Source organism: Tachypleus tridentatus, chromosome 5, assembly GCF_004210375.1.
Source record: "Tachypleus tridentatus isolate NWPU-2018 chromosome 5, ASM421037v1, whole genome shotgun sequence".
NCBI lineage: Eukaryota > Metazoa > Arthropoda > Merostomata > Xiphosura > Limulidae > Tachypleus > Tachypleus tridentatus.
Genome location: NC_134829.1, coordinates 19,014,529 through 19,041,828, shown reverse-complemented (window position 1 = coordinate 19,041,828; position 27,300 = coordinate 19,014,529). Strand labels below are relative to the sequence as shown.

The 27,300-nt window shown below is 32.8% G+C and overlaps 1 protein-coding gene and 1 long non-coding RNA gene across 3 annotated transcripts in view; one reads left to right on the top strand and one right to left on the bottom strand.

The window, feature by feature from the left end:
* The window catches only part of LOC143250645 (uncharacterized), a 69,876-nt gene that overhangs the window by 26,896 nt on the left and 15,680 nt on the right, over window positions 1-27,300 (bottom strand). The window contains exon 2 of one of the 2 annotated variants that reach the window (XM_076501511.1): window positions 16,017-16,121. In XM_076501511.1, the coding sequence (XP_076357626.1) occupies window positions 16,017-16,121 (105 nt within the window). Of the gene's footprint in view, window positions 1-16,007; window positions 16,122-27,300 lie in introns of both variants that reach the window. The other variant, XM_076501510.1, reaches the window with a different exon arrangement.
* The window catches only part of LOC143250646 (uncharacterized), a 101,258-nt gene that overhangs the window by 63,058 nt on the left and 10,900 nt on the right, over window positions 1-27,300 (top strand). Inside the window, exon 2 of the long non-coding RNA XR_013028284.1 lies at window positions 26,629-26,910. This is a non-coding gene — a long non-coding RNA (uncharacterized LOC143250646). The remainder of the gene's footprint in view (window positions 1-26,628; window positions 26,911-27,300) is intronic.

Genomic DNA, 27,300 nt, shown 5'->3' with positions numbered 1-27,300 from the left:
ACAACTAGTCAGATGGTTGAGTAGAAATTCAAATTACATGAAACATGCACATGAGATAATAAAAATTGAAACTAAAACCATAGCTAATTACTCTATCATAAAATTTATACACACATAAAATTACCCTCTGTGGACTCGACAGATAGCCCGATGTCGTTTGGTTATAAGAAAAAAATACACACACACACACACACATACACACATAAATAGAGCTTAAGCCTTCAAAGAAAACTATAATATACAATTACTTAATTCAAACTAAATATTTAGTTCAAATGCTCAATATAAAATCAATTTTTCAAGTCGCATTTGACAAAAAATAAAGCACACGGAGTAAATAACATTAGGTATGATTAATTATGTTAAAAAAATCGTATCACAGTGTCTTTAACACGTAAACTGGTAAGTTTGGGACTTTTAACGCCAAAAATCGAATGTCGATACCCGCGATGGGCAATTTCCACAGATATCCTATTCTATAGTTTTACACTTAAATACAAACAAACTAAACGAATTAATATTTACATTAGGCATTTATGTTGGCGCTAACCACGGTGGTTTAACAGAAAGTTTACTGACTTACAATGATAAAATCCAGAGTTACGATTCCCTATAGTGGGCAAAGCGTACATAGTTCATTACTTAATTTTGCGCAAAAACAAAAATTTACGATTACTTGTTTGTTTGTAGTTAAGCACAAAGCTCCGCAAAGGACTATTTGTGCTCTGCCCACCACAGGTATACGGGTATCGAAACCTGGTTTATAGCGTTATAAGTTCGTAAACATACCGCGGTGCCACAGGGGAACTTTACGATAGTAATATCAGATGTCCAGTTCTCCTCTATATAACAAGCATGTTCTCAGTAATGGCAATATTCGTAGATTCTGTTTTTAACTTAAACGTTTATTATTAATATGCTTATAAATATAAACTTCCACTTTTATTCATTATCGTCTATGAATTTATGGCATTCATACTAGGCACGATATATAAAAACTAGCGTTCATTGTGCAAAGGCTGAAATATTCATTTAAACTGAGAATAAAAAGAAATATTAAACCAAAACTATTTTTATAAAATAATTACTTTCTAGAGTGAGTTATTACTAACGATGTTTTATTTTTGCCGATCAAAACATTTGACCTTTCTAATAAAAAGTATTCAAATGTGTTATAAATCTAAAAGGCTTAAATTTAACTTTCAAATTTATTTATCCTTACCAACATGATATTCTGAAACACCTATCTTAACTGTTTAAAACTTAAAATGTTTGTAAATTAAAAAGGCATCTCTTAGAAAAAGAACTTACTGTTATAAGGAGTTGTGGGTCTGTTACTTTTGAGCTGAAATGAAATTTTAGTTCCAACTGAACCATATTTCTGTTCAAACTTACAGTAACTACAGTAGTTCTACGTTAGTTTCAATTTGTAATAAGTAGGTAAATATTTGTTTTGTGTTTGTTTAAAAATCCTTATTTTTATTCTGCATATTTTTAGTATAAAGAAGATATGTTTGTTTGTTTGCATTTTAAGCAAAAGGCCACATAATGGCTAACAAAATCCTATTTGTTTGTAAAAAAGGAAAGAAAATTGTGCTTATATTTTTGTCTTAACGTAACAAATCTTAAAATGCAATAAAAATAAATAAAGGTACCAATATTAAAATTAGATGCGGGGGATCTAAACCTCTGATGTCATTCCGTATCACAGTGTCAAGTTGTACCAACTTGGTAGTTTTGTTTTTCCTCAGTTATATAAGAAAATTGATGGAGGTCAACCCCCAACTCTTTGACGACGTTCCTAATGTCATCATATCTCAGCGTGTCAAGTTTGGTGCTAATTAATCAAGAAATGTGGAAAGGTATAAGGAACAAATGATTGAAAGGCATGAACAAACAGACACAAACTTAGCTTTACATATGTTAGATATATAGACACATAGCTTCTGTTAGGTACTGAGATATAATTGCTATCTTTAAAATGATAAAACTTGGGACATATTTTACATATGTAGCTAAGAGTAAAAGTAAAACTAATTCTTTTTGAATCCTTTAATTTTAAACTAATAGGTAAACAAAACTAAAATCAACGTTTCTGACAATTTCTGCAGAGAGTGAAAATTTTAAAGTCTGTCAGTGTTATCCATTTGATTTTTCTAGCTCGATAAAACTTTATACTATATTCTATCACATATCTAACATTGTGCAAAATGTTTAATAGATACACGTATTATTCATAGATACACGTATTATTCTACGTATTCATGTAGAAATATTTCTCGAAACTTTCACAAAAACTGTATACTTTAGGTAAAGTCTATATGAAAACAATTAGAGCAGCCAAGGGTAGAGAAATGTGACGTTTGAAGTTCCATGTGAAAACAACTAAAAAAAACCTCTAGAGTTTAGGCATATTTGCAGAAGTTGGAAATGCCTTCTTTTTGTCGTAAGCATTAGTTTCAAACGATTTTATGCTAATCAGTTTCCCTCGTGGTCCTAAACATATATAAACAAATAAGCTTTTCATGACCAATACATTTTTTTGGGGGAAACAAAAATCTAGTTTTCCGAGGATGTAGATTTTGAAAAATATCGAAAACTATACTAGACATACATATGTATGTATACATATAGATCTGTATACCAAACATACATATATATTTATACATATAGATCTGTATACTAGACATACATATATATTTATACATATAGATCTGTATACTAGACCTACATATATATGTATACATATAGATCTGTATAATAGACATACATATATGTGTATACATATAGATCTGTATACTAGACATACATATAAGTGTATACATATAGATCTGTATACTAGACATACATATAAATGTATACATATAGATCTGTATACTAGACATACATATAAATGTATACATATAGATCTGTATACTAGACATACATATAAATGTATACATATAGATCTGTATACTAGACATACATATAAATGTATACATATAGATCTGTATACTAGACATACATATAAATGTATACATATGGATATGGAATATATTTATAAAGATGCTTGCACGTTATCACGTATACAGACTTGAAAACGTATGTTCTTAACATTTCCTAATTATTAGTCTTACAATCTGTTATGTTACAGATATAGTAGGGTTTTATTATGTGACTTTTCAGCATATTCGTGAATTCTTTGATACTATCATAATCTCGTCCTTTGAGACGATATTATATAACCATATATGACTGTAAAACTATATAACAGGCATCAACATGAAATTGCAGAAGAAAAAACAACAACAACACAGAAACTTTGATCCACCCAGTCAGCTCTTATCTCGCGCTAGCCAATGCAAGCACCGTAATTATTTTACATCCTAAATATTAGATGTGACTTAGAGCAAGAACATCGACTGCCACCAAGCCGCTTTGTGAATAATGATTACAGGAACCACGCCGAGAGTGCCTGGGCTGCGGTGCGCAGGGTATTAGCTGGCAGAGCTGCCACCGCTTCATATCGGTGGGCTGTGCTCAGTTTCATAACATACAAAACACAAAAAGTGCGACCGAGAGAATAAGTATACGGAGCCACTGAATAATGAATAATTCTTCAGTCAGCGAGAAAGGCGCGCGAGGTATGCATGCATGAAGCACAAGCTTACACGCTTGCAATACATTCTGAATGCTGGGTCACGACGAGGGTTAGGAAGCAGAGCCCAATAATGAATACTTCAGATAAACGGTTCCATTGATCAGGCTGCCGGCTGTTACGCCAACAGCTGTTCCAGTCTCAGCGAACATATTATTAAGACGTGGAATAGGTTATTAGAGTAAAAACAACCAATATTTAGGGGCGCGTCGTTCACTAGTTGTCTTTCTAAGCTATAAGCAAGAAAAAGTACATCGTTTCATTTGTTAGCTTTAGATGACCAGAGGTCCCAGGAAGTAATATTTCTTCTGTCGTAGCCACTCCAAATTTTATTTTAGTAGCTGTTCGTCCCAAACCTTAAAATAAGAATTACTTTGGTCGCCTCTAAAAGATTGTTTGTTTGTTTTGGAATTTCGCACAAAGCTACTCGAGGGCTATCTGTGCTAGCCGTCCCTAATTTAGCAGTGTAAGACTAGAGGGAAGGTAGCTAGTCATCACCACCCACCGCCAACTCTTGGGCTACTCTTTTACCAACGAAAAGTGGGATTGACCGTCACATTATAACGCCCCCACGGCTGGGAGGGGAGCATGTTTGGCGCGACTCGGGCGCGAACCCACGACCTCAGATTACGAAGCGCACGCCTTAACGCGCTAGGCCATGTCAGGCCCGCCTCTAAAAGAACTATTTCATCATCCTTCATTATGCATATTCTATTCTTAGGAATCAACTGCCATCATTCTGACCTGTCTATAAGTAAGTGCATCAGTGATAGACATTCGCCTACACTTCCCTGGCAAGACATATTACTTAAAAATAAGCAAACTTGAAAAAAGGTTCTCCTATATGTGAGTTCACTTTTTTGGATTATAACCAGATAATCTGTTTCTTTTTCTTATAAATGTTCGTGCTGTCCCTCAGCTCAGAACTCTCTCTAGATTCTATAATGACTTCCAGTTTTACGATCGGATCAAGGAAACCACGATAAAAGAATAATCGCATCTTGTCCTCAGTATCATTTCATCAACAGTTAATAAACTTATCACGTCTTCTCGTCAATATCATTACGTGAACCGATAATGAGCTTATCTCGTCTTTTCCTCATGACCACTTTTACCACAGTGTTTATCTCTGAGCTTCGTCACAGAGATTTTGTGATTATTGGCTGAAAGTGGCAGGTGTCAGGAAACCAGAAGTTCGCTTCCAACCGAAAATCACCCAACAATGTATAGAGTCTTCTGGACTATCTATCCCTCACCCTGCCTCCTCCGGCAAAGAAGAAAACCATATCTTCACCCTTATGGTGTTAGAGGGCACGACAACATAATATCTTGTAATAATCTAAGTGAATATATTTATATTGCTCTATTTTAATAAAGATTATGATAGATATAGTATTCGTAATTTTCTCAATCAACGCTCCCATTTTGAAACGAAAATATTTCCCACTTTGTCAAATGTTCTGAAGTATGAAGCTTAATAATTGTATTATTTGAGTCAAAAATAATCAACGAGTCCTCCATAAATTTAAAATTTACTTACAAAGATGAAGCTTCATTTATTTCAGTTGTTGTGAATCACCATATGAAATGTAGGAGATATCGAACAAACGGGAACCAATCATAGCAGGCTTTTGCATATTGGATCTGTGTTTCAAAGTATTATAAGCATAACCTTGCTTTCACGCTAATAGTAGAGTTGTTCAAAGACTGGCCGATCTTGTTTTTGAATTTTGCGCAAAGCTACTCAAGGGCTATCTGCGCTACCCGTCCCTAATTTAGCAGTGTAAGACTAGAGGGAAGGTAGTTAGTCATCACCACCCACCGCCAACTCTTGGGCTACTCTTTTACCAACGAATAGTGGGATTGACTGTCACATTATAACGTCTCCACGGCTGAAAGGGCGAGTATGCTTGGTGCGACGGGGATTCGAACCCGCGACCCTCAGATTACGAGTCGGACGCCTTAATCCACCTTCCTATGCCGGGTCTACATTGTACGAAACAAGTTATCATCAAACACTAGAAGCCAAGATAACGCTTTCGATACTATTGTTTGTTTGCCTTTGAATTTTGCGAAACGTTACCCAAGGGCTAGCGCAGATAGCCCTCCCTAATGTAGCAGTTTGAGACTAGACGGAAGGCAGCTTATCTCACTACCCACTGTCTACTCTTGGGCTACTCTTTTCTCAACGAATAGTGGGATTGACTAAAACATTATAACACACTCATTGTTGAAAGGGCGAGCATGTTTGGTGGACAGGGATTCAAACCCGCGACCCTCATATTACGAATCAAATGCCCTGACAACCTCGCCATGGTAGGCACTGAATTTGAATTTCCTAGAATTTAGAGATACTTATAACAGATGCAACCCGCCTTTAACTGTGAATCATAAAAATTTCTTCAAAATGGCTTTATGTTCATAATCTTCAATTTTTAGTAAGAAATTTTTGTCAATGACTCTTACCTAAATATTGTTAAGACTTTGAATGAGAGAAGAAAACTGTGATTCTTGAAGAGTGAGAAGATTAAACAGTTTGTGTTTACGTGAACAACATTATTGCAAGCTATAAGACTCTTCTGCTTAAATGTGTATACATGAAAATTGAACCAAGACTTGTAGAGGAGACAGTTATATATAAAGTAAGTGGATAACAATGAGAAAGAAGGTCGAGATTCTACTGATGAGAGTCATTGGTTTATTGGTTTAATGTTAAGCACAAAGCTACACAATGTGTTACCTTCGTAAAACTCTTTACTTCACGCTTTGTATTTCTACAATATTTTTAGAGCTATAATGATTAAATAGGTAACAGAATACTTTCGAGCTGGGATTTTAAAATAAATTACATTATCCTTTTTTAGCCATATAAATTTAAAATTTCACTTTGCTGCTAAATCAATAGACATAGTTAAGCTAATAAAACCAACATCATATTGTAAGTGTTTTTTTTTTACCTATATATGTTTAATAAGGTGCATTACAACTTCGATGGAGGAACTAATCATAATCAAAACTAAGCCTTCATAATAGTAGTGTACATTAATTTATTTAGTGAAAAACACAAACACGTTCATTTCTCACGTTTTCATGAGAAAATTTATCGTTTTGTTTTTATGTTATTTCGTAGTTTCTACTTGTTTTATTAAGTTACCATTTTGGATCATAATATCCTATTGATTTAACATGTACAGTGTATTGTTCTGTCGATATCATTGATTAACCAATATATAAAATTAATTTCATTTGTTTTACTTCTCACAAAAGTACTCGAGAGCTATCTATGCTAATTTTAAGGCGACAAACTATAGGGAAGACAATTAGTCAACACCACCCATTGTCAACTCTTGAGTTACTCTTTAACAAGGAAAATTGGGATTGACCGTCACGTTATAATGCCTCCACTGCTGAAAAACCGAGCAGGTGATCAGATTTGGTCCTTCGACTTGCACATTGCGATTTGAGAGCCCTAACCACCAGGCCGTGTGAGAACTCATATATTTAATTAAATAATTAATTACAATGTACAAAATAAAATATGTGTCTATTCTTGCCATGTTTTATTTGTCTAATCTTCGCCATTTTAGTGGACTTAGGATTGATAATTTCCATTGTCTTTAAAACCGTCATTGTTTTACCTTTATGATGCAACAGTTATTAAATCTACTACACTTTTTCTCTGGATTTCAGTGACTAATCATCATTACCTGAAATAATATTTTTCGTTCTTGTACGTTGTTGACACATCAAGATATATATGAAATAGAAAATAAAAGAGGTAGCCTCATGTTCAAGTGAATTGTATAATCAGAAAACTGCACTCGCGAGTACAAACAAAAATCATTATCAGTATTATATCCACAGGTAACGTTAAACGTTAACGGATGTGTCCTACAGCTTTAAACTGGGACACAGTTCATTAGGAAAATGCCTAGAATAATAAAACACCGTGGATGCAAAATTAAAAATTATTTTTCTGGCGAATCAACTTGATGAGATAGTTGTACATTTATAATTCATCTTCTATTTTGTTATTCCAAGTCGTGTGGTCTGCTATGGTTAGCCAATGGAAAATGGCATTCAACTTCCCTCAATATAGAGTGCACATTTCTTGATTTTTATGATCTGAGTAGAACATAAAATGTTCCGAAAAAAGGTTGCTAGAAATTTTAAACACATTTTAAAACTAGTTCCTTGTGAATTACCGGTGTGTTATTTCGAAAGAATAGTGTTATTTTTATACTTTAAAGACGTTTGAAGAAATTGTAACTTACTTTTCAAACAGTGTTATTTTTCAAAATGATTAAACAACGAACTGAAAAGATACCTGGCTACTGGAAGGCACTGCCTTTCTAATGAAAAGGTAAAGGAGCAAATTTAGAAAACCAAGAGGGCATTCTGGTCAAATTAAAAGAAAGTGAAGGAGCTGTCACGAGAAGGATCAGGAAAACAACTATTGCTAAAACAAGAAATGAACACAACAACAAAGATGATTATAAACCTTATTTTCTAATTAAGATCTCGTTTAATTCAAACTTTTAGTTTCTGTATAACTAATACCAAGCTCTTCACAACCTCAAAATGAAATTTCCTCAAATTTCTTGAATACTTGTTTATGTTTGATTCTGTCCGGAAAAAAGCAAAAACAACTTATACGAATAGCAAACAAAATAGGTATATAAACATTAAGTAAGAAAATGCACCCATAACGAACTGATTTAACTGCAGTCCAAGAAAACTAATATTTTGTAGAATGCTTCTATAAACAAAAAGTATGTTTGGTATTACCTCAGACATTAGCATGAAACCATTATGTGGTTCGTCAGAGTTTCTGAAACATCACCACGTGAAAATGTTCAGGTAAATATCGACGATAATTAATATTCACAATCTGTACAGTGTCTTATGTGACACATATGCTATACGGCCAAGCTAGATATGGCAGTCCTGAATTAAGAATTGATGATCAAGGGGTTGGAAAACATCCAGTCAGCAACATATGTTACTTCCATGCCTACTTTGAATTTAGTGGCAGAAATGACTTTAAACTTTCTCTCCTCACAACTGAAAATGGAGAACATATTGCAGTCTTGAACTTTAAATCTTCTGATAAGCGGCCTAGCGTACCGATTAAATCTCTGCATCGATTTCTTAATATAAGCGACTCTTTTTTTCTCGGAGCCCTCCCACTGACTGACTCAAACAGTGCCAGTAGCAATAAGTTTATTCTGAGTAGACTTGAGAAAGTGCTGCTTCTACTGGACTATTTACGAGGCAAGTGTATCACAATGAAGTCAACGTATAACATAAAACCATGGTATTCAATGAAGAATTAGAAACATAAATCCAAGAGTTTTGGGTGTAATGCAATACACATTTTCTGAATATCTTGTTTCAGCCTCGCAGTAGCATTATTTGACATAAATCAGAGCATATTCATTTGTTTCTTCTCATCAAGAACTATTGTTACAACAGGATCTTCAATTAATTGAGAAATATTATTACAACAGGATCTTCAGTTAATTGAGAAGTATTGTTACAAGACGTTATTGAAATAACAAGATTAGAAATAAAATACAGGCTATATTTCACTTGAATATCAACTGGGACTGACCAATGATACTCTGGGTTACATTGTACACGACAATCTTTTCACAAGAATCAGCAGAACAAATTCATATTCTAAATCATTGCCAAGACGATAAGTTTCAACGTGTGAATAGTTTTGTTGTATGACTTCATTTGCTCTATGAGATGAACCTCAACAACATACAACAACAAAATATTGATTTTTCACATATGTTGCATTGTTTCGAATCTTGTAAAAAAATATTTTCTTTACCGGTGGAGAACTTATGAAAACTTTTCACACGGTTTGGTGGATTGAAGATTTTTTGCAGAAGAAATAGAAATCATTTGGAAAAAGATTTTTCCCAAGAATAACAGGATCATTTACGATATAACAAGCATTGTTTGCAGAGGAAAGTTGTGGTCCACGGTTAAATTTCGAGGTAAATTGCTTTGACGAAGTTGTTAAACCACACCTCCGGATTTCAAAAGAATACAAGTTATTGCTCAGTTACCTGTACTGCATTCTTAACTTGTTACATTACAGTCCCTTTTATGAAGAGTAAACAAAATCACTCTGTAAAATACATTAAAATACGTTTGCAACAACAGATTATCATTATCGTAACTAAAATTATGGTGACTTTGCTAGTGAAAAAGAGGCTTTTTCAAACCGAAATCAAAATCTAAATGAAATCAACTATGGCACAAAGAAGATTGATTTTGCAATTAACAATCTTCACCAAGCGTAAAATTAGACTTGAAGCAAGCAGTGTTCAACTTTTTCTCAATGAAAAAAAAACCGGATAACTTTTGGCTGACACGGTGAGCACATGTTTATTACTACTTTAACATTTCTTCAAGCATTAATAAATAAATTTAAATACGTAAACGAAATATGATATATAATCCTATATTTTGCTGTGCATGTAAAATAAAATTGGAAGGGAAGCAGACTGAAAATTTGCCTTGGTCAGCACAATACCTAGCGTTAGGCTTATAGGACTACTTGTATGGTTAAAATTCAATACAAATATTTGGGGTACGTACACATATATTAAAACATAGATGAAGGTTGAGAAAACATTTAAACAAATGATTTAGAGATCAACTCTTTATAGATTAAAAGTTCAATCACATTTATATAAACTTTATTTATATTCTTGGTGAAGGCAAAGTTAATGAATAAAGACAATACTTGATTGAAGACGTCTGCACACAATTGGAAAACCAGTAAACTTAAGGAAACATATTGCATCAAAGTCTGCCAACGGTTCTTAAATACAATGAATGCACAAGTTTCAGTGCAATATGAACTACTTTCTTCTACAACCTAACAAAACAAGTATCAAAACATACAACGACACAGCTCAATATCGTAAAATTTATCATGACACCACTCTTTGTACCCCATACTCGGAGTTCTTGCTTCAGTCCCATTCTTCCATATTTCAATCCTACCACTCTCGTGCAACTTGTTTGTTTGTTTTTTTGCGAATTTCGAATTCCATTAACCCAGTTTTGACATACGGCTACGCTTCAATAATGCTTCATAAATACACATAAATACACCACAGGTTCAAATGTATGACTGTTGATTTCTGTAAAAAGGAAGTTAATCTTACATTCTAATAAATTTCCTGTGCAAGTAAAATATTTTTGAATCATGCGTTATCTCGACATCTAGTCTAGAATGTAGCAAAGATGATCCGATATAAGTATAGAAAAGAAAACGTCCTGAAGGACGTGTCACAGATCTTTGATCTGGTACCAATAACTGTAAAACAAGAAGTAAAGGCCATGCAAACCCCTATTGATGACACGTCTGACTTCATTTGAAGATCTTATCCAGATGTGGATCTTAGCTGCTCGTTATCAACTAACAATAACACCTTGTTATCTTCCAACTGTAAAAAAAATGTGCCAACAATGTACCATAATTGACCAACACTAGCTCCAAATAGTAAGTTGCTCAAACCAAATTTCACCAAAGAACTACACTAGTCACTCACTGGCCAGATTTCATGAAAAACACAGATCACTACCGAATTACACAGTTTGTTTCCTTCTACAAACCAGTTGAATGTATACTACTTACCAAGAAAACCATTCTCATCAAACAGACTCTTCTCAAAGAGTACTCGAAGCTGTTCAACTCCTGCCCAATTTCTGCCTTGAAAGTATGACTAAAGGTTTACTTACCCAGTCTTGTGCAGCGTCGTCATCAGCGAAATCCCCATGGACATTTCACTTTTCAAAATCTCATTACATGTTCGCAGTCTAAAAGATAACCATAATGAAGTCCTTTAAGACCGACAAATTCAACCCATTCATAATAATCATTCTCTATAATTCTGTCAAACTGGCATCATCATCAAAAACGAAGAAAAGGTTTCCTGGTAGTTGCTGGCAGCCTAGAAGATGTCAATATCATACCAATCGCAATTTTACAGTTCTGCAAGTTTCAGAGATAAGGCTACTCCAAAAGAGCTGCACCACGCGAATAAAGTCATTCCTATGTACAGGAAACCACCTTGAATCGAAATGTTTTAAACGACAGGAGGTAATTAAATGTCCAAACTATGGAGGAATCCAAGTCTCTTCCTGCAGCAATTTTCCTGCTGCTTAAAAGTTTCAAATGCTCGTAGCAAGGCTCCTCACACTGCAGACTCCATTTCTGCCAAATATATACCAAGCTTATTACAGAACTATATGTTGCAGCTACTGAAACCTTAGAAGACCCAAATATCTCCTGTTAATACCAATAGTGAATCAGTGTCAATTGCTGAAATTCTACATTGTGGTCACCTATGATATTCTACTAGCCAGTTCAACCATTTCTGTCCCCTCCCTCCTCGCTGATGTTATTACGGTTTCCAGCAACCATAGGACTACATATTACTGATCAATTTTTAGACTCGTTGTCCCAAGAATATTACAAACTTGAACGATAATGTCAACTATAACTAATAAAACTCTACTGGGTTCTTCCTTAATCTTTTCCATCCCTAACTACAAAACAGTGTTCAAAACTAAATATCCAGGCAGGCAGTATATTGCTATTCCTGATGGGAAAATATCACAATTTTCTCTTAATTCCAATGAATCTCCTCTATGAAATCCGTATTTTCAAAATTTCTTAATCGTTATCCTTTAGATATTTTATTTTTCATCTAAAACTATACTGTCCTTATCCAGTCATTATTAAACTCAAATTCTCATGTAATTATTCTAGGCAACATACACTCAATATTTCAACTAAATAAGAGTATTGCTCTTCAGTCCTTTACGAATGACAACATTTTAAAAATAACACCTTCACTGACATTCCTGTTAACGATTAACAAAATATCTTGGACATAGTAATAGTAACCGTTACTCTTTCTCATCGCATTTGAATCTTCCGTGTCCATAAAAATACCGGATGTGGCCAGTGGTTTATTTATACAGATGATCTGTAACAGATGTATTCCAGGCCATACAATACATTGACTTTTCTATAGTAGACTGGAAGATATTTCAGAATAAACTAGAAAACCTTCTTTCTACCTAGTATATTTTACATGTACTCAATTGAGTACTTAGACAATTATGAAACCAAAATCTTACATGTAATATATAGAACAACAGAGACATTCTAAATCCATTAGAAACAAAATAAAACACTAAGCAACAACTCTAACAATAAAACACAGAATTTCCATAAGAATTAACAGTTAGAACTGGCAAAGCAAAGTCTTAATTTTCACTATGGTAAAGTAAATTTAATTTTGCATGTAGAAAGAAGTGGCATAATATTTAAAAACTTGCTGTTGTTATCCACAGCGAAATAACTAATCTCTTTCGTTAGTATTTTAAAATATCTCTCACTAACCAAGCCTAAACACATTTACAATAACAATGATAATCTAAATAATAACCATAAAATCACCAGTCACTTATGCGACTTATAATCCCCACATCAACCTGCGATCAAATCTTTAATGTGATATAAACTGACCAATTACTACGTTAGGAGACAAAATATATATCAAATATTTAAAAAATTCAGCCCTCGATAAAGAACGAATCAGAAGCTGGTTTACTCTCTCGATTAAAACACCTTTGCCGTTCTTATTTCTCACTTTACAAGTTACCTAATTTCTCTCCTTTGCGTTTACTAAATCCATCCCAGTGAAAAATCACATCTCAACATTCGTTCTCAAAAGAGGATAAAATATATCAAACCATAGCGATTTGCTTCACATCTGTTTACTTATTGATGTAAGTAAACTCCTAAAAAACATTGTTGCCATCAAATATGTTATTGTATCTATAACACAACATCCTAAAAACATATAAAACGCTGTCTCGCAAACACAGACAAACCACAAATCAGTCAGACAGGTTAAATTAAACGTTTTTTTTTTCATTATTTTATTGTAATCATGTCACAATTGTTATTTTCGTAAATGTGCACTCGCTGTAAGAACGTGAGTCTTAAATTTTTCACGAACCCAGTTGCTAAAGTCTGTGTTAACAATTTCTTATCAAACACTTTTCACTTGATGCTAGAATTACCCAAGGACCCGTACTATAAGTTTATTATATACTCCTTTACCGTTAACTCACGCATTTCGATATCCTTGTGATGTCCACAATATTCCAGACCTTTCTCTACCAAATCACAATATGGCGTAACAAGTGGTAGTATGTTGACTAAAACTGTGCGTCACATCAAAATTAAGTCTTTTGATTACACCAAACATGCTCGTCCTTACAGCCAAGGGGGAGTTATAATGTGAGAAATAAATCCCACTATTTATTGTAAAAGAGTAGTCCAAGAGTTGGCGGTGGGTGGTGATGACTAGCTAAATTAGGGACGGCTAGCGCAGATAGCTCTCGTGTAGCTTTTCGCGAAATTCGAAAACAAACAAATCAAAGAATCGTCTGGGATAAATTATAATACGTAACAACTGTTTACAGTTCTTAGTTGTAACAATGTTTTTCAAACTCAGTAGATAGCCCGAAGTGGCTTTGCTATAAGAAAACACACACAAAGCTTTTTTTCAAAGCAAACTCCATTCATGTGATACGTGTGGTATTTTGTATCAGAACATAATCTATTTTGCTTGATGTGTATAGTCCTACACGTGGTGAAGAGCTTCGTATATTGAGACACATTTATTTCATGAATGAGTGAAATAAAAACTTGGCGTGGCCGTGTGGTTAGGACGCTCGACTTACAGTTTAATGGTCGCAGGTTCGAATTTCCCTCGCATCAAATATGCTCGCCTTGTCAGACGTCGTGACGTTATAAAGTTACGCTCAATACCATTAAGTTGCTTTCTCTCTAGTATTACACTGCTAAATTAAGGACAGTTAGCGCAAATATCCCTCATGTAGCTTTGCGTGAAATTCAAAACAAACAAACAAACAAATTAGACATAAATACCCTAATTAATACTTTTATTATAAGCTAGTTAAATCATGTCCAGGTGGTTAAGGTACTCGACTCGTAATACGAGGGTCGCAGATTTGAATCCCCGTCGCACCAAATATGCTCGCCCTTTCAAGCCGTGGGGGCGTTATAATGTGACGGCCAATCTCATTATTCCTTGGCGGTGTGTATTGATGACTAGTTGCCTTTTCTCTAGTTATACATTGCTAAATCAGAACTCGAGTTTCATTGTTCTTTATATACTGTATGGGTTGTACTTTTTTTTTAGTAGTAGGGTTAGTAGAATGTTTATCCATTTATTCATACTCGACTGGCACATTCGATTATCTATCCTTCGTATTGTTTGTATATTTTGTAATGTTCTGTAATGAAGTTTTTGTGTTGCTACCTAAGAGGCTCTTGACATAATTTGTTCGTTTCTACACTCTGGTTCGAATCCAGTTAATATGAGTTTTTTCCAAATAATTTAGAGGCATATGCTCCTCTTGTATGTTAACAGTTCTATATCTTGGCAATTTTTTGTGCTATTTTTCTGGAAGCTAAAGATATTTGTTATTTTTCTTTTTTAGTTTTAGTTTCAGATTTCAGCTTGTGCAACGAACAAGTAGAGTTTTTTAGCGTCCACGCAGTGAAAGCGAGTTTTGCTCGGAGCACTACAATTTCCTCCCACATTCAATTTTATGGCATTGGATCTACCAATTTCCACTTCCTACTGTCGAACAACGCATTACCTCTTCAACACTGTCGTCATCAGTAGTAGTAGTTTCATCCACACATTGTTAATCTGCATGTGTGTGTGTACACATATATTTATTAATGTGAATATATACATACATACTTTTTATTTTATATATATATATATTATATGTATGTGTTTAGTTTCTTTCATTTTTTTCTCACGTTTTAATAACCATTACACCACTGGGCGAAGGGAATATGCTTAATTTCCAAACACCTCTGGTGCAAAATCCCAGTTTTATATCACTAATTTTGGATAAACACTTTTAAACAGATTCAGACTACAGAAGTTTATTTCAATTTTGTTTATATTTTCAAACTTTTAACGTATTTCTTTGCTATTTTCATGAACCAAACTACAAAAAGTGACCCACAAATAACATATCACCTTACTATGCGTAATTTAAGATCCAAGAATAACTTTTCATGGAAACATGAATGAAAGTATGTGAGCTAGTTTTTGTTACAGAATAACTAAACGAATCATACATCATTAAATAGACATTTAATAAACAAGCATAATCTATATAACATGTTTGTTACAATATATCACTTATTTTCTTATTGTGAACTTCATTTAGAATTGAAAATCGCTGTTACGTTTACCGCTTAAGACAAACTTACGTGTCTTACTTCGAGGTTCTCGAGGCCCATCAACCGTCACTTTAATCGCTTTTGTATAAGATGCCACCTGCGGAGGACTGGTGCTCAATGTAATCGTTATGGTTAGACTTTTTCCTATAAAAGAAGAAGAGAAAGAAAACCTAAGCAACACTGAATAGTCATTTACAGAACACCACGCACAAGCATCAACTAAAATTAGTGTCAGACTTTTTCAAGAAAAAAAATTGTATATGATAAACATATAGAGTATGTTAAATAAATGAAAGTTATAGAAAAACTATTTAGAATAAACATGGGTACTTTCAGCCAGTTAAATATACAGTGAAGAGAGTAGTCGTGTTTTCAGTTGTGTCTATTCAGAGAATGAAAAAAATCTGATAAAATATTTTTCATATGATACATCTTGCAAACTTTTTTATCGTTGAAATATTTTTCAATTTCAATAAACAAATGATAAGTTTCAAAATTTCCAAGAACGCATTTCCAAAAAGCGAAACAATGCATCAGAAAGATATACACCTACTATATACATATAAAGAGTTCTATAAAACGTACTACATGATATTATTTATGATATGATACATGAGCGATATTTCCATTTCAAGGATAGCCTTTTTTTTTCTCTCGGATATTTTTGTTGTATTACTAACATCCAGGACACAGTTCTGACCACGTAGGAGGGGAGCTAATCATAGTAATAATACATCTTAGCAAGTGACATTTCGCCTACTTGTCTGTTTCATGTGGTTATGTATTCCTTTAGTAGTTTTTTTTCCGCATTACAGAATGATTATTTCAAAAAAACAACATTTAAAATGGTTATATTTTATACCTTCAAAGGAAACTCATTTTATAAGAAACATTTTGGAAATAATCTGTTTCATTCACAAAGTTTTAACGTAAAACATATTTCAAAAATAGTTCTTAAGTTGATTTACGCCATTTTTTTATCAGCATATTTGAGCCTTTTTTTAAACGAAGCTATTGCAAGCGCCATCTATTCTGGAACGAGCTCATTGATCTGTCAAAGTCCTGCGCTCTGACATATTTTACACAAACAACCAACTGCGTACTGCTGAAAGAGAAAGAAAAGAGAATATAAAAGCAAAGCTTGTTTTTAAGAAAATAAATTTGCGTATGTAATGTACTGTAATATTCTTTTGAAACATACTGTGCCCTTTCCAATGTTTTCTGAATAAAATTTATGATTCTTACTGTGAGTGTGAAGGAATAAATTTCACCAGAGGAAAACTGAGGACCGTAAGTAGTCTTTAAAATTAGTCTGTGCTTTTTATCATGTGTTTCTCTAGTCTAAACTTTATATTACCCCGTCCTTCTGTAAAGCTTTGTTTTTAGATGTAATGGATGCATCTAGCACATAGGAGCTCTCAGCTGAACTAACTAGCCGTCGGGTTTTTTTCCCACTGGATGCCACCGTTCCTTCTCATTTTCTGAAAGTAAGGAAAGACAGCTACAGAAATGAGAACTTTCGGTAGTTGTCATTTCTATAAGAAGTGTTAAAGGTGATATTTTCAATTCAAACCAGTTCACTATATTCAACATGGTACAAGAAAATCATCTATATACATACTATTGACGTGAAATATATTTGTATATAGATATAAACCGAACAACAACAAATATATAATGAAACACGTTTACGCGGTTTTTCCTGTTTTTTAAATATTTTTTTTCAATCATTTGACGGAGAAAATTCTATTTTCTTCTTTGTGAAATTAATTCACAAAGGAAACATTTTTGTTTTTAATAAGTTGTTTTCAGACTAACCGCTCAGCACATACGAATTTCAAAAAATTAATAATTACCTTTTAAAATACTATTGAACATAAGCATTAATACTGCTTATATATATATTTCTCTTATACGATTAAGCGTTCACGAGAACAGAGCGTGCAGACAGACAGTTGGCTGTAATCTGTATCTTCTCGTGTGGTACAAAACAAAAGCATAAAACTAATGAATGAAGTTTCAAAAATTCTTACTCAAGTGAGAAGATAAGAGGTTATTTTATGGATTCTTGCTTCGTAATTACTTTTACAACTTTTGATTTTACAGAAAAAAAGTCCTAAAAATAGTTCTGAGCTATGATTTTGAAAATAAATATCGTATTTTTATAGTTAAATATTCTATGTGATTTGCAAACGCTACGTTAAGAAATTGCAGTCACACCAACTGCTAGAGGTTTTCTTCTTTGATTATGCTAATAAAAGACAGAGCATTATACGTTTGATAGAACTTTAAACACTAATCACTGTTATAACACTCTCATTACAATGTGTAAATATAAACTATGAGTATGCTTCAGTTTAGTTACTCTGCTGAATTGCAAATTATTATTTATTATTATTATTATTAATTACAATATTGCTCCAAACATTTCTACAATTACTGATACATGTTTTTATATTGTCACTTCCTCACTTTTCATTTAAATACATTTGAGCTTAAATTACAATTTTCTAGTTTTATTGATTTTTTTGAATTTCCAACTCCTTTGCTAACCGTAATAAGTTTTAGGAATTATTCGACTTTTTACATAACTTTTACTAAATATGTTATTTGTCAATCCCATAATATTAGTCCTCGTTAATTTTTTATTGTGAATATTTCATCTAATTAACTCTTAATTATGAGGTTTAGCTCACTTATTCTCAGGAATTTGGTCTCGTTGTCAATTTGTTAATAAATATATATATATATTCCATTTGTTATAGCCATGTTCGGTAATTTCAGGTATTATTATTTCGTTATTTCTACACTTATCTCATGGATGTTGCTATGCTATTTACATTTTTTATATTAAAATAATTTATCTCATAATTTTTTTTCAATTCTATTCCTAGATTTTTAATATGATTATGTTCAGCCAATGTAAAATCACATTTCTTTTATTCAACCGCTGTCATATTCTGTTTTTTGTCTTCAGCCACTATCATATAGTTTGTTTCTTTTGTGGGTTTGTTGTTTTCGAACCTCTTTTCCATGTTATAAGATATGCAATTCAGTGACAGGGTTATACTCTTTATGAGATCTTCTGTGTGTTTTCTTTTAGTCTAAAAGAAATCACTTACCATTCGGTATATCTTAAAAAATTAAGTAATATAGAATTCCATTTATCTTTATAAGACTGTTTTGATTGAATATTTAAAAGTATATATAGTATACACATTATTTTACTTGTTTATTTTAGCGCAAATATACACAGTAGGCTACATACGCTCTGTCCACTTTGGGGAATCGAACCCCGGATTTTCGTAAGTTTACCACTATGTGTCTATACATGTACAATATTGTAGAAAGACAATGCAATGAAAAAAACAAAGAAGTTTCACTAACATGGTTGTAATGACTTTCTAAACCTCATTTTTTAAGTACACATACCAACTCTCGATAAAACATAAATTCTTAGAAAGTAGGAACTTTTTATATGTGCGAAGGGGCCTTGTATGGCCAGGTGGTTAAGGCACTTAACTCGTAATCTGAGGGTCGCGAGTTCGAATCCCCGTCACAAAATACATGCTCGCCCTTTCAGCCGTGTGAGGCGTTATAAAGTTATGGTCAATCCCGCTATTCGTTAGTAAAAGAGTAGCCCAAGAGCTGGCGGTAGGTGGTGAAGAGTAGCTACCTTCCCTTTAGTCTTACACTGCTAAATTAAGGACGGCTAGGACAGATAGCCCTCGAGTAGCTTTGTGCAAAATTCAAAAAAACAAACAAAAAACATAAATAAAATATATAAAGTTTTATATAGAAAATTAACGATAATCGGTGCTGACGATAAAATCTATTTGTAGAAAACATTATATATGTAAAAACGGCTGGTATGGATGGGAAAAGCACAACGTAGAAGACCGAGCAACGTTTCGACCTTCTTCGGTCATCATCAGGTTCACAAAGAAAGAAAGGGTTACTGACCGACAGCTGACCAAATGTTTGAAGGTGCTTGTGTAATTGAGTGTAGGAATGCAGAGGGCGTGTTTAGATGTTGGATATATTTATTAAAATAACTATAAAGTTGTTCCTTTGTATTGATTTATTTTGGGCTTGAGTTGTTGCATAAGTAAGGCACAAACTGACAAACACAACACCAACATTATTTATAAAATACGATGTGATAACTGCCACGACTTCTGTATTGGAAAAACAAGTAAAAAAAAGGAAACCAGTTTCAAAGATCATAAAAGACCGCCTTCACACGTTTCACTGCAAATAAAATAAACACAACATAACCATAGAAAACACCCAAATACTAAACAAAAAACAAACATAAACAAAAGCAAAATTAAAAAAGCCTTAATTATACAACCACTCAAGCCCAAAATAAACCAATACAAAGAAACATCTGTATACCTATATTAATAAATATATCCAATATCTAAGCACGCCCTCTACATTGCTACACTCAATTACACAACCACCTTTAAACACGAGGTCAGCTATCGGTCAATAACCCTTTCTTTCTTTGTGAAACTGACGATGACCGAAGAAGGTCAAAACGTTGTTCGCTCCTCTACATTGTGCTTTTCCCATCCATACCAGCCGATTTTAAATATAAAAAATTAATAAACTTAAGTAAGTGACATATAACAAAAGAACTTTCTGTTTTGTAGTTTCTCAACTCTAATATATATACGTATATAAGGACGCCCTTATGTAATTTCAAAAGACTGTTATTTTTGCAACAAAAAGTTAACTACCTTACTAAATTGTCAAACTTCCAAGTGTGTAAAATTCAAGATAATTGAATATACTTTCACTGCTTTCATCTTAAATTATGTCTAGATAACATAGGATGTAAAAAACATGACAAAGAGTCAAAACACATTTGTCACTTGTGGACATTTGATGACCTTTCAACTGGATGTATTTTCGCGGACGTCGATATAATATAAAGAGCTGTTTTTGGCCTTACCATTTTGAAATTAGATGTTTACAGAAAACTAGTACAAGCCGTTCAAGTGTCTTATTACAGATATCCGCAGCAACTGAGCGTATAAAAATAGGAAATAAATAAGAAGGAGGATCAGTCTGTTTGTATCATTTCTCTAATCTGTAAATAAGAATGTATTAAAATAATTTAATTTTGTACAAAAAAGAGAAAAGATGTGAGTAATGAATTATAGTTTGTGAAAAAAAAAAAACATTTTTCAAAATGAAAGTGAGTTGTTTGTTTCGGCTTACATTCACGTACACCCGAAAACGTTCCTCTCTTTCATTCGGTCCACCTTTGATACAAAGGAAGCTACAAACACTTAAATAAATGGCAATAAACTTTAAGTTTTCCTTTTAATTGTTACAAGGACATAATATACTCATATTTTTAACGGCATCATAGCAATTCATAGAACGGCTTTTAGTTGTTATTTTTTAAGCTCAAACTTTTAGCTCACAGTACCATCATCTCTCGATAGATTTGAGATGTAATTATAATTTTGGACTCAGGATGTCAAACTCTTTTGATTGATGTGTTTGATTACGCCCAAGGTATCATAGATTAATTTACTATAATTCTGCTTTAGAAAATTTCAATTTGAGGGTAGGTTGTTAGAAATCCTGATGAATAATAAAATAGAATCGGGTATAAATGCTTCAATACTTAGTATCGCTGGTGCACGAAAGTATACCAAATAAAAATTATAAAATAATGGATCCCATAAATTAATTTACAGTACGTAGCTTTGTGTAAAGAAATTTTGAGTGCCGTTAATATCAAGAGTACCATTTTTTATACATATGTGGTAAAATATCTTATTATCAACACATCGTAAGTACAAATTAAAAACTATCCATTAGGTTATTCTCCTACCACGTATTCGCATAATCTCATACATCACAAATATCACATTTTAAAAATTAAAAATAAGAGACAGGAATGCATAGGTCATACTTATTTTTCATATTATGAAAAGCTTATTAAAATGTTCTGATTGCATTTTGTTTTTCAAAGCTATCAGTTTTATATTGTTTTAAAACAACCACATTATTTTCCTTCAATAGACATTGAATATTACTTGTATAACATTGTATTTATTTGCATATTGCCCTCTCTAGGACAACGATAAGTCTTCCAGTTTACAATGCTAAAATCAGGGGTCCTGTTCCCCTTGGTGGACAGAGTAGAAAGCCCCATGTGGCTTTGCTATAAAAAAAACGCCTACACATATTTAAACATTAAAATAAAATGTTCACACCATATGTTATTTGCCTATGTAAGGTGATAATTAAAGTTTTACAGCTACAGATATTAGGTCTTAGCTTGTGTAATGCTTTTTGCGACGTTTAGAATAGTACAGAAAATGCTCATATAGTATTATTGCACAAGATGATTTTCTTTACTAGCCTTTAAAAAGGTGTAATCAGAGTCTATCAACATTATCAGTCAAAAAGTAATTGCCTGTCGCCGATAAAACGCTTAGAAAAAGAGGATTAAAAGAACCTGTAGCGCAACTGATCACCGATTTAATCCATAATACTCAGGATTAGTTCTATCTCTAACAGTAACAAACGAAAAACATAAAAGCTATCCACGACAGCCTATTATATGTCCGAAACGGTTTAATCTATAAGAATGTCTTAATACAGCAATAAACATCAATTTCTTAATGCCCAGTTCAATGAATCAGCTTTTTCGAAGCTTGTGCTATAAACGCGATTAACTAATTTGGACCACATGTGACAATTCTATAGTATTGAAGCATATTGCCTCCAGTGGTACAGCGGAATCTCTGTGGACTCACAATATTAGAAACCGGGTTTCGACACCAGTGATTGGCAGAGCATAGATAGTCTGTTGTATAGTTTTGTCCTTAAATAATTTCAAACAAACAAATTCAAAATGTTTTCGTGTCCAGTATATTCGATCTAAACTCATAGGCTTATAAAGTACTTTATGACCTTTCTATGTAACAAGCTATTTACAGAGTTACTTTATTTATTCGTTTTCTTTTTAAATACATACAAATGCTCATTGCAATAAAACTCCTAGTTTACATCATACTATGCATTACATACATACAAAGCAATATTTCTTCTAAATTTCACCTAAATGGAGGAGTAAGTTAATAACCAACTTGGAAAACGTTTGGAGTCAAGGAAGTGACTAAACCTATTGTTTGGTACTAGTTTAGTAACTGAAACAGCTCTAAACAAGCTATTCTGTTCTGATACAAGTATAAAGTAATGATGAACATATGTTAGAATAGCTCATAGCCATATGGTTATAGTAAAGAACGTGATGTAAGGTATAATAATGGTTACTTCCTCTCTACAACAATGATTACAGAAACAGAACATGCAAACCTAGCCTCATGTAAAACAAATTAACTGTGTGCAGAACACTTAGTTAGAGCTGTATCTTTATAATAGAATAAACTGCGGACTTAAATCTATTTTGTTATTATCCACAAATGTGTCAATTATATGCGTATTTTATTAATAGTAAATATTTTAGCATATCCATGCACAATAACAAAAGTAATCCATATCGTAAACTAAAAACTGATACATATATTCAAATACGGAAAGATTAGACAAAGAACACGAGAACCTAAAATACAGAGCTGAAATTGTGATAGAAACACTAGGAGAGAAGAAAGAACCAACGCAGAATTGGATATACGTCACGGTCTATAAACTGTTTTGAATTTCGCAAAAGGTTATAAGAGAGCTCTCTAATTTAATCGGCCCTAGTTTAGAAGCGTAAGACAAGAGAGAAGGTAACTAGTTATCACCACCTACTGCTAATTACTTGGGTTACTCTTTTACCACCGTGTAGTGAGATTGACTGTTACATTATAACGCCTCTGCAGCTGAAAAAGGTACGCATGTTTATTGTGGATTCGAAACCGCGACCATTGAATTACGAGTCAAGCGCCTTAACCATCTACCCATTCTATAGGTAAGTTAACTTTTTTTTCCATATGGACTCAATACAGGTTTCCTTTAGAACCACATAGTTGTTGCAAATTAAATAATTTAATTCAGTTATTGTAATGCTTTATATCATCAAAATGTACTTAAAAAGATCGTAACATTTACCAACGAAGCCATTATTTATTTTATATCCCGAAATATTAGTGTAGACTTTGATATTATATACTATTGTATTTTTATTTTACAGTCTAATTCAATAGAAACATGTTATTGATACGTATATAAATATTTTGATTTAATTAGCTTTTGAGTTTTTTAAAAGAAATCTAGAGCATTCTCAACCTTGGTCATTGAGAATTGTATTGTAAATTTTGGGAACCAATAGACGAATGTTTCTAAGCTATCTAAGAAAACATTATCCCAACAGGTTATCAAGATAAAAAAGAAGGCATAATAGGCTCATGAGTACAAGGTAATAAATGGACAAAAAGCAATAATATTTTAAACTGTCAAATATGTTTCAAGACCAAATGTAGCAGGTTATATAGGCTGCACAAGTAAAAACAACATGAATAAATGTGCTTCAAGAAAGTCTAGCATAATAGACAAAATATTGTCATGAATTAACCAGATTTATTTTGTCTAAAGGAGCATTCCCCAAAGTGTGGTCTGTTACAGGTCAGAAAGAAAAATGATGGTCTGCAAATAATTATAAGAACTAAATTAAATTAATTTTAACTCTTTCACTACCAACCGCCATTTTGTAACCTTTTCCAAGCCTTTGTTGTATATTAAAGAAGAATGTAACCCTGTTAATACACATATATTCTAATAAAATTAATATTTTAAAATAATTTATAATTTAAATTTTCATTTAATCTAACTTGAATTTCCCAGTATTTCAACTGAGCTAATATAACAGGAAGGAAAAGTGAAAGTTTCTATTTATGGTTATAAAACTACAGAATTTACAAGTTGACGGTTGTCTTTATACCTTCAGTCCCTCGGGAATTAAAGTGTTCTCACTTAAATTTTACGGTGTTGATAATCTTGAGATTCTTGTGAAGTGCCGTAAATTTAAACTAAATGTTAGCTTGACACGTCTCTCTCCTGAGTCCAAGCCGATCTCTACATGTAAGCAGGTAAGATCAAAGAAGGAATTTTGTCTCACATAAAAGTACCATTTAATTTTTAAGTTAACTGGTTCTTCATCACCAAAGTTTCAGAAATTTTATTCCAAATGTGTTAAATTTGCTTACTCTATTAATTGAAATTGACAGCCATGAGAGACCTGAATATTACGTTTGATCAGATAGCAACAAATAAGCAGGAACGTTCTAGCAGCCGGTGCTAGAAGCGTCAGTTTGTTCCGAGAAGAGAGAGAATTGTTTGTGACTTAGTGTTTACTAACTAAAATTTTAAAGTTATTCTTTTTGAAGAAAACCCCTCTCCAAAATAAACAAATGCCTTACGAGACATGCATGACACATTGGTGGTAGCAATTACGACTTGCCACTATGTGTTCTTTGCTATTCAACATTCTCAGTAAGACCATGAAACCATCAAAACTGAAACGCCGTTTGGATAATAGACATCCAAAATATTCGAATAAGCAAATAGATTTTTTTTGATAAATAAGAAAAATGAGATAGTTTCTCCAAACAAATAATTTTGCACATTTTTGCCATGAGATCTTCCAATGAAGACTTGGTTATGGCCTCATATGAAATTTCAAAACTAATAGCCGAGACAAGGTATCTACATACTATAGATGAAATGTTACTACCTCCTGCAGTAAAAATAATTAAATCTCGTGTTGATAAAAAAAACAAGAAATCAGTTATATTTACTGTTCCTTTCTAATAATACATTGAAGGTAGAATTATGGATGTGGTGAAAATTATTGAAGTAACTCTTATACGTTGAGTTACTGTAATAATTTTTTCATTACAAGTGGATGAAAGCACATATATGAGATAATGCTAATTTAATGTGTTTTGTAAGATATGATAATAAGGATACAATTCGTGAAGATTTATTATTTTGTAAAACACTTCCAACAAAAAACAACAGCTGACGAAATTTTTAATTTAATAAATAATTTTATAATTCTAAATGGTATTTAATGGGCAGAAATGTGTTGGATTGAGTACTGATGATGATCGCTCAATGGTAGGTTCCCATACAGGAGTTTCCCAAAGGCCCTAAGCAGTAGCACCAGACTGTAAATGGGTGCATTGCAGCATTCACAAAGAGGCGCTAGCTGTGAAGAAAATTCCTCTATTTTTGAATTCAACTATGCAACTATCTGTTAAATTCATAAACTATATAAAATCCAGTTCGTTAAGTTCCAGAATCTTTACTGCTTTGTGCAAATAATTAGAAAGTGAACACAAGCATCTCTTGTTACACTATGAATTTGAGTGGCTACCTTAAATAGACTCAATGAAATGAAGAACGAAGCTTTTTTTGTTTTTGGAGCAACATCCTCCACAAGCAAAGGAAGCAAGATCTGAATTTAAAGATATATTTCATAATTTGCATTTGTTAATTAAGGTAACCTATTTATGTGACATTTTTAGCTTTTTAAATGTGTTAAATCTAAATGTACTACATTCTAACATAAATATTTTTAAAGTCCAGGAAAATATAGAAGCAGCATATAAAAAAATTAACTTGTAGGTACATTGAGTTGAGAAGAGAAATTATAAGTTTTTTTCTACTTTAACAGAATCACAAAACCAAGAAGAAAAAGAAAATATTACAGGTGAGATTTTCTTATCAATCAAAGAGCATCTTTTGGGGCTAAAATCATGCTTGAAGGAATATTTTCCTCCAATTGACAGCAGTAAAATGTGGATCAGGAAACCTTTTACTGTTGACACGGAAAATGAGGAAGGATCACAACTCAGTGAATCAGAAATTGATTCTATTATTGAACTGTCCTGTGACGTTGCACTGAAAAGCCGTTTTAGCCATGTCTCGTTAATTAATTTTTGGCTGAGCTGTCGTGGTGAGTATCCAAATTTATCAGAAAAACAGTGATATTTCTTTTGTCTTTTGTTACGACTTATAAATGTGAATCAGGCTTTTCAAGATTCGTTTTCTTAGCAAAACAAGTACAGGAACAGATTATATGTCGAGTCAGATTTGAGGATGAACTGACTTCATTTCCTCCTTGTTTGAAGTTACTGTATGATGAAAAATAGCATTATCCTTCTCATTAGGTAAGTTATTTCTTAAAAGAACATTAATGAATATACAGTTAATATAAAGATTAAAGTACAATGAAATATAATTCATTTTATTTCCTTTTATGCAGTAGTACTATAAAATACCTGTATATTTCACAATCAATGGTGTTTTGATAAAATTATTGCTTTCAACTTGATATTAAGACCTA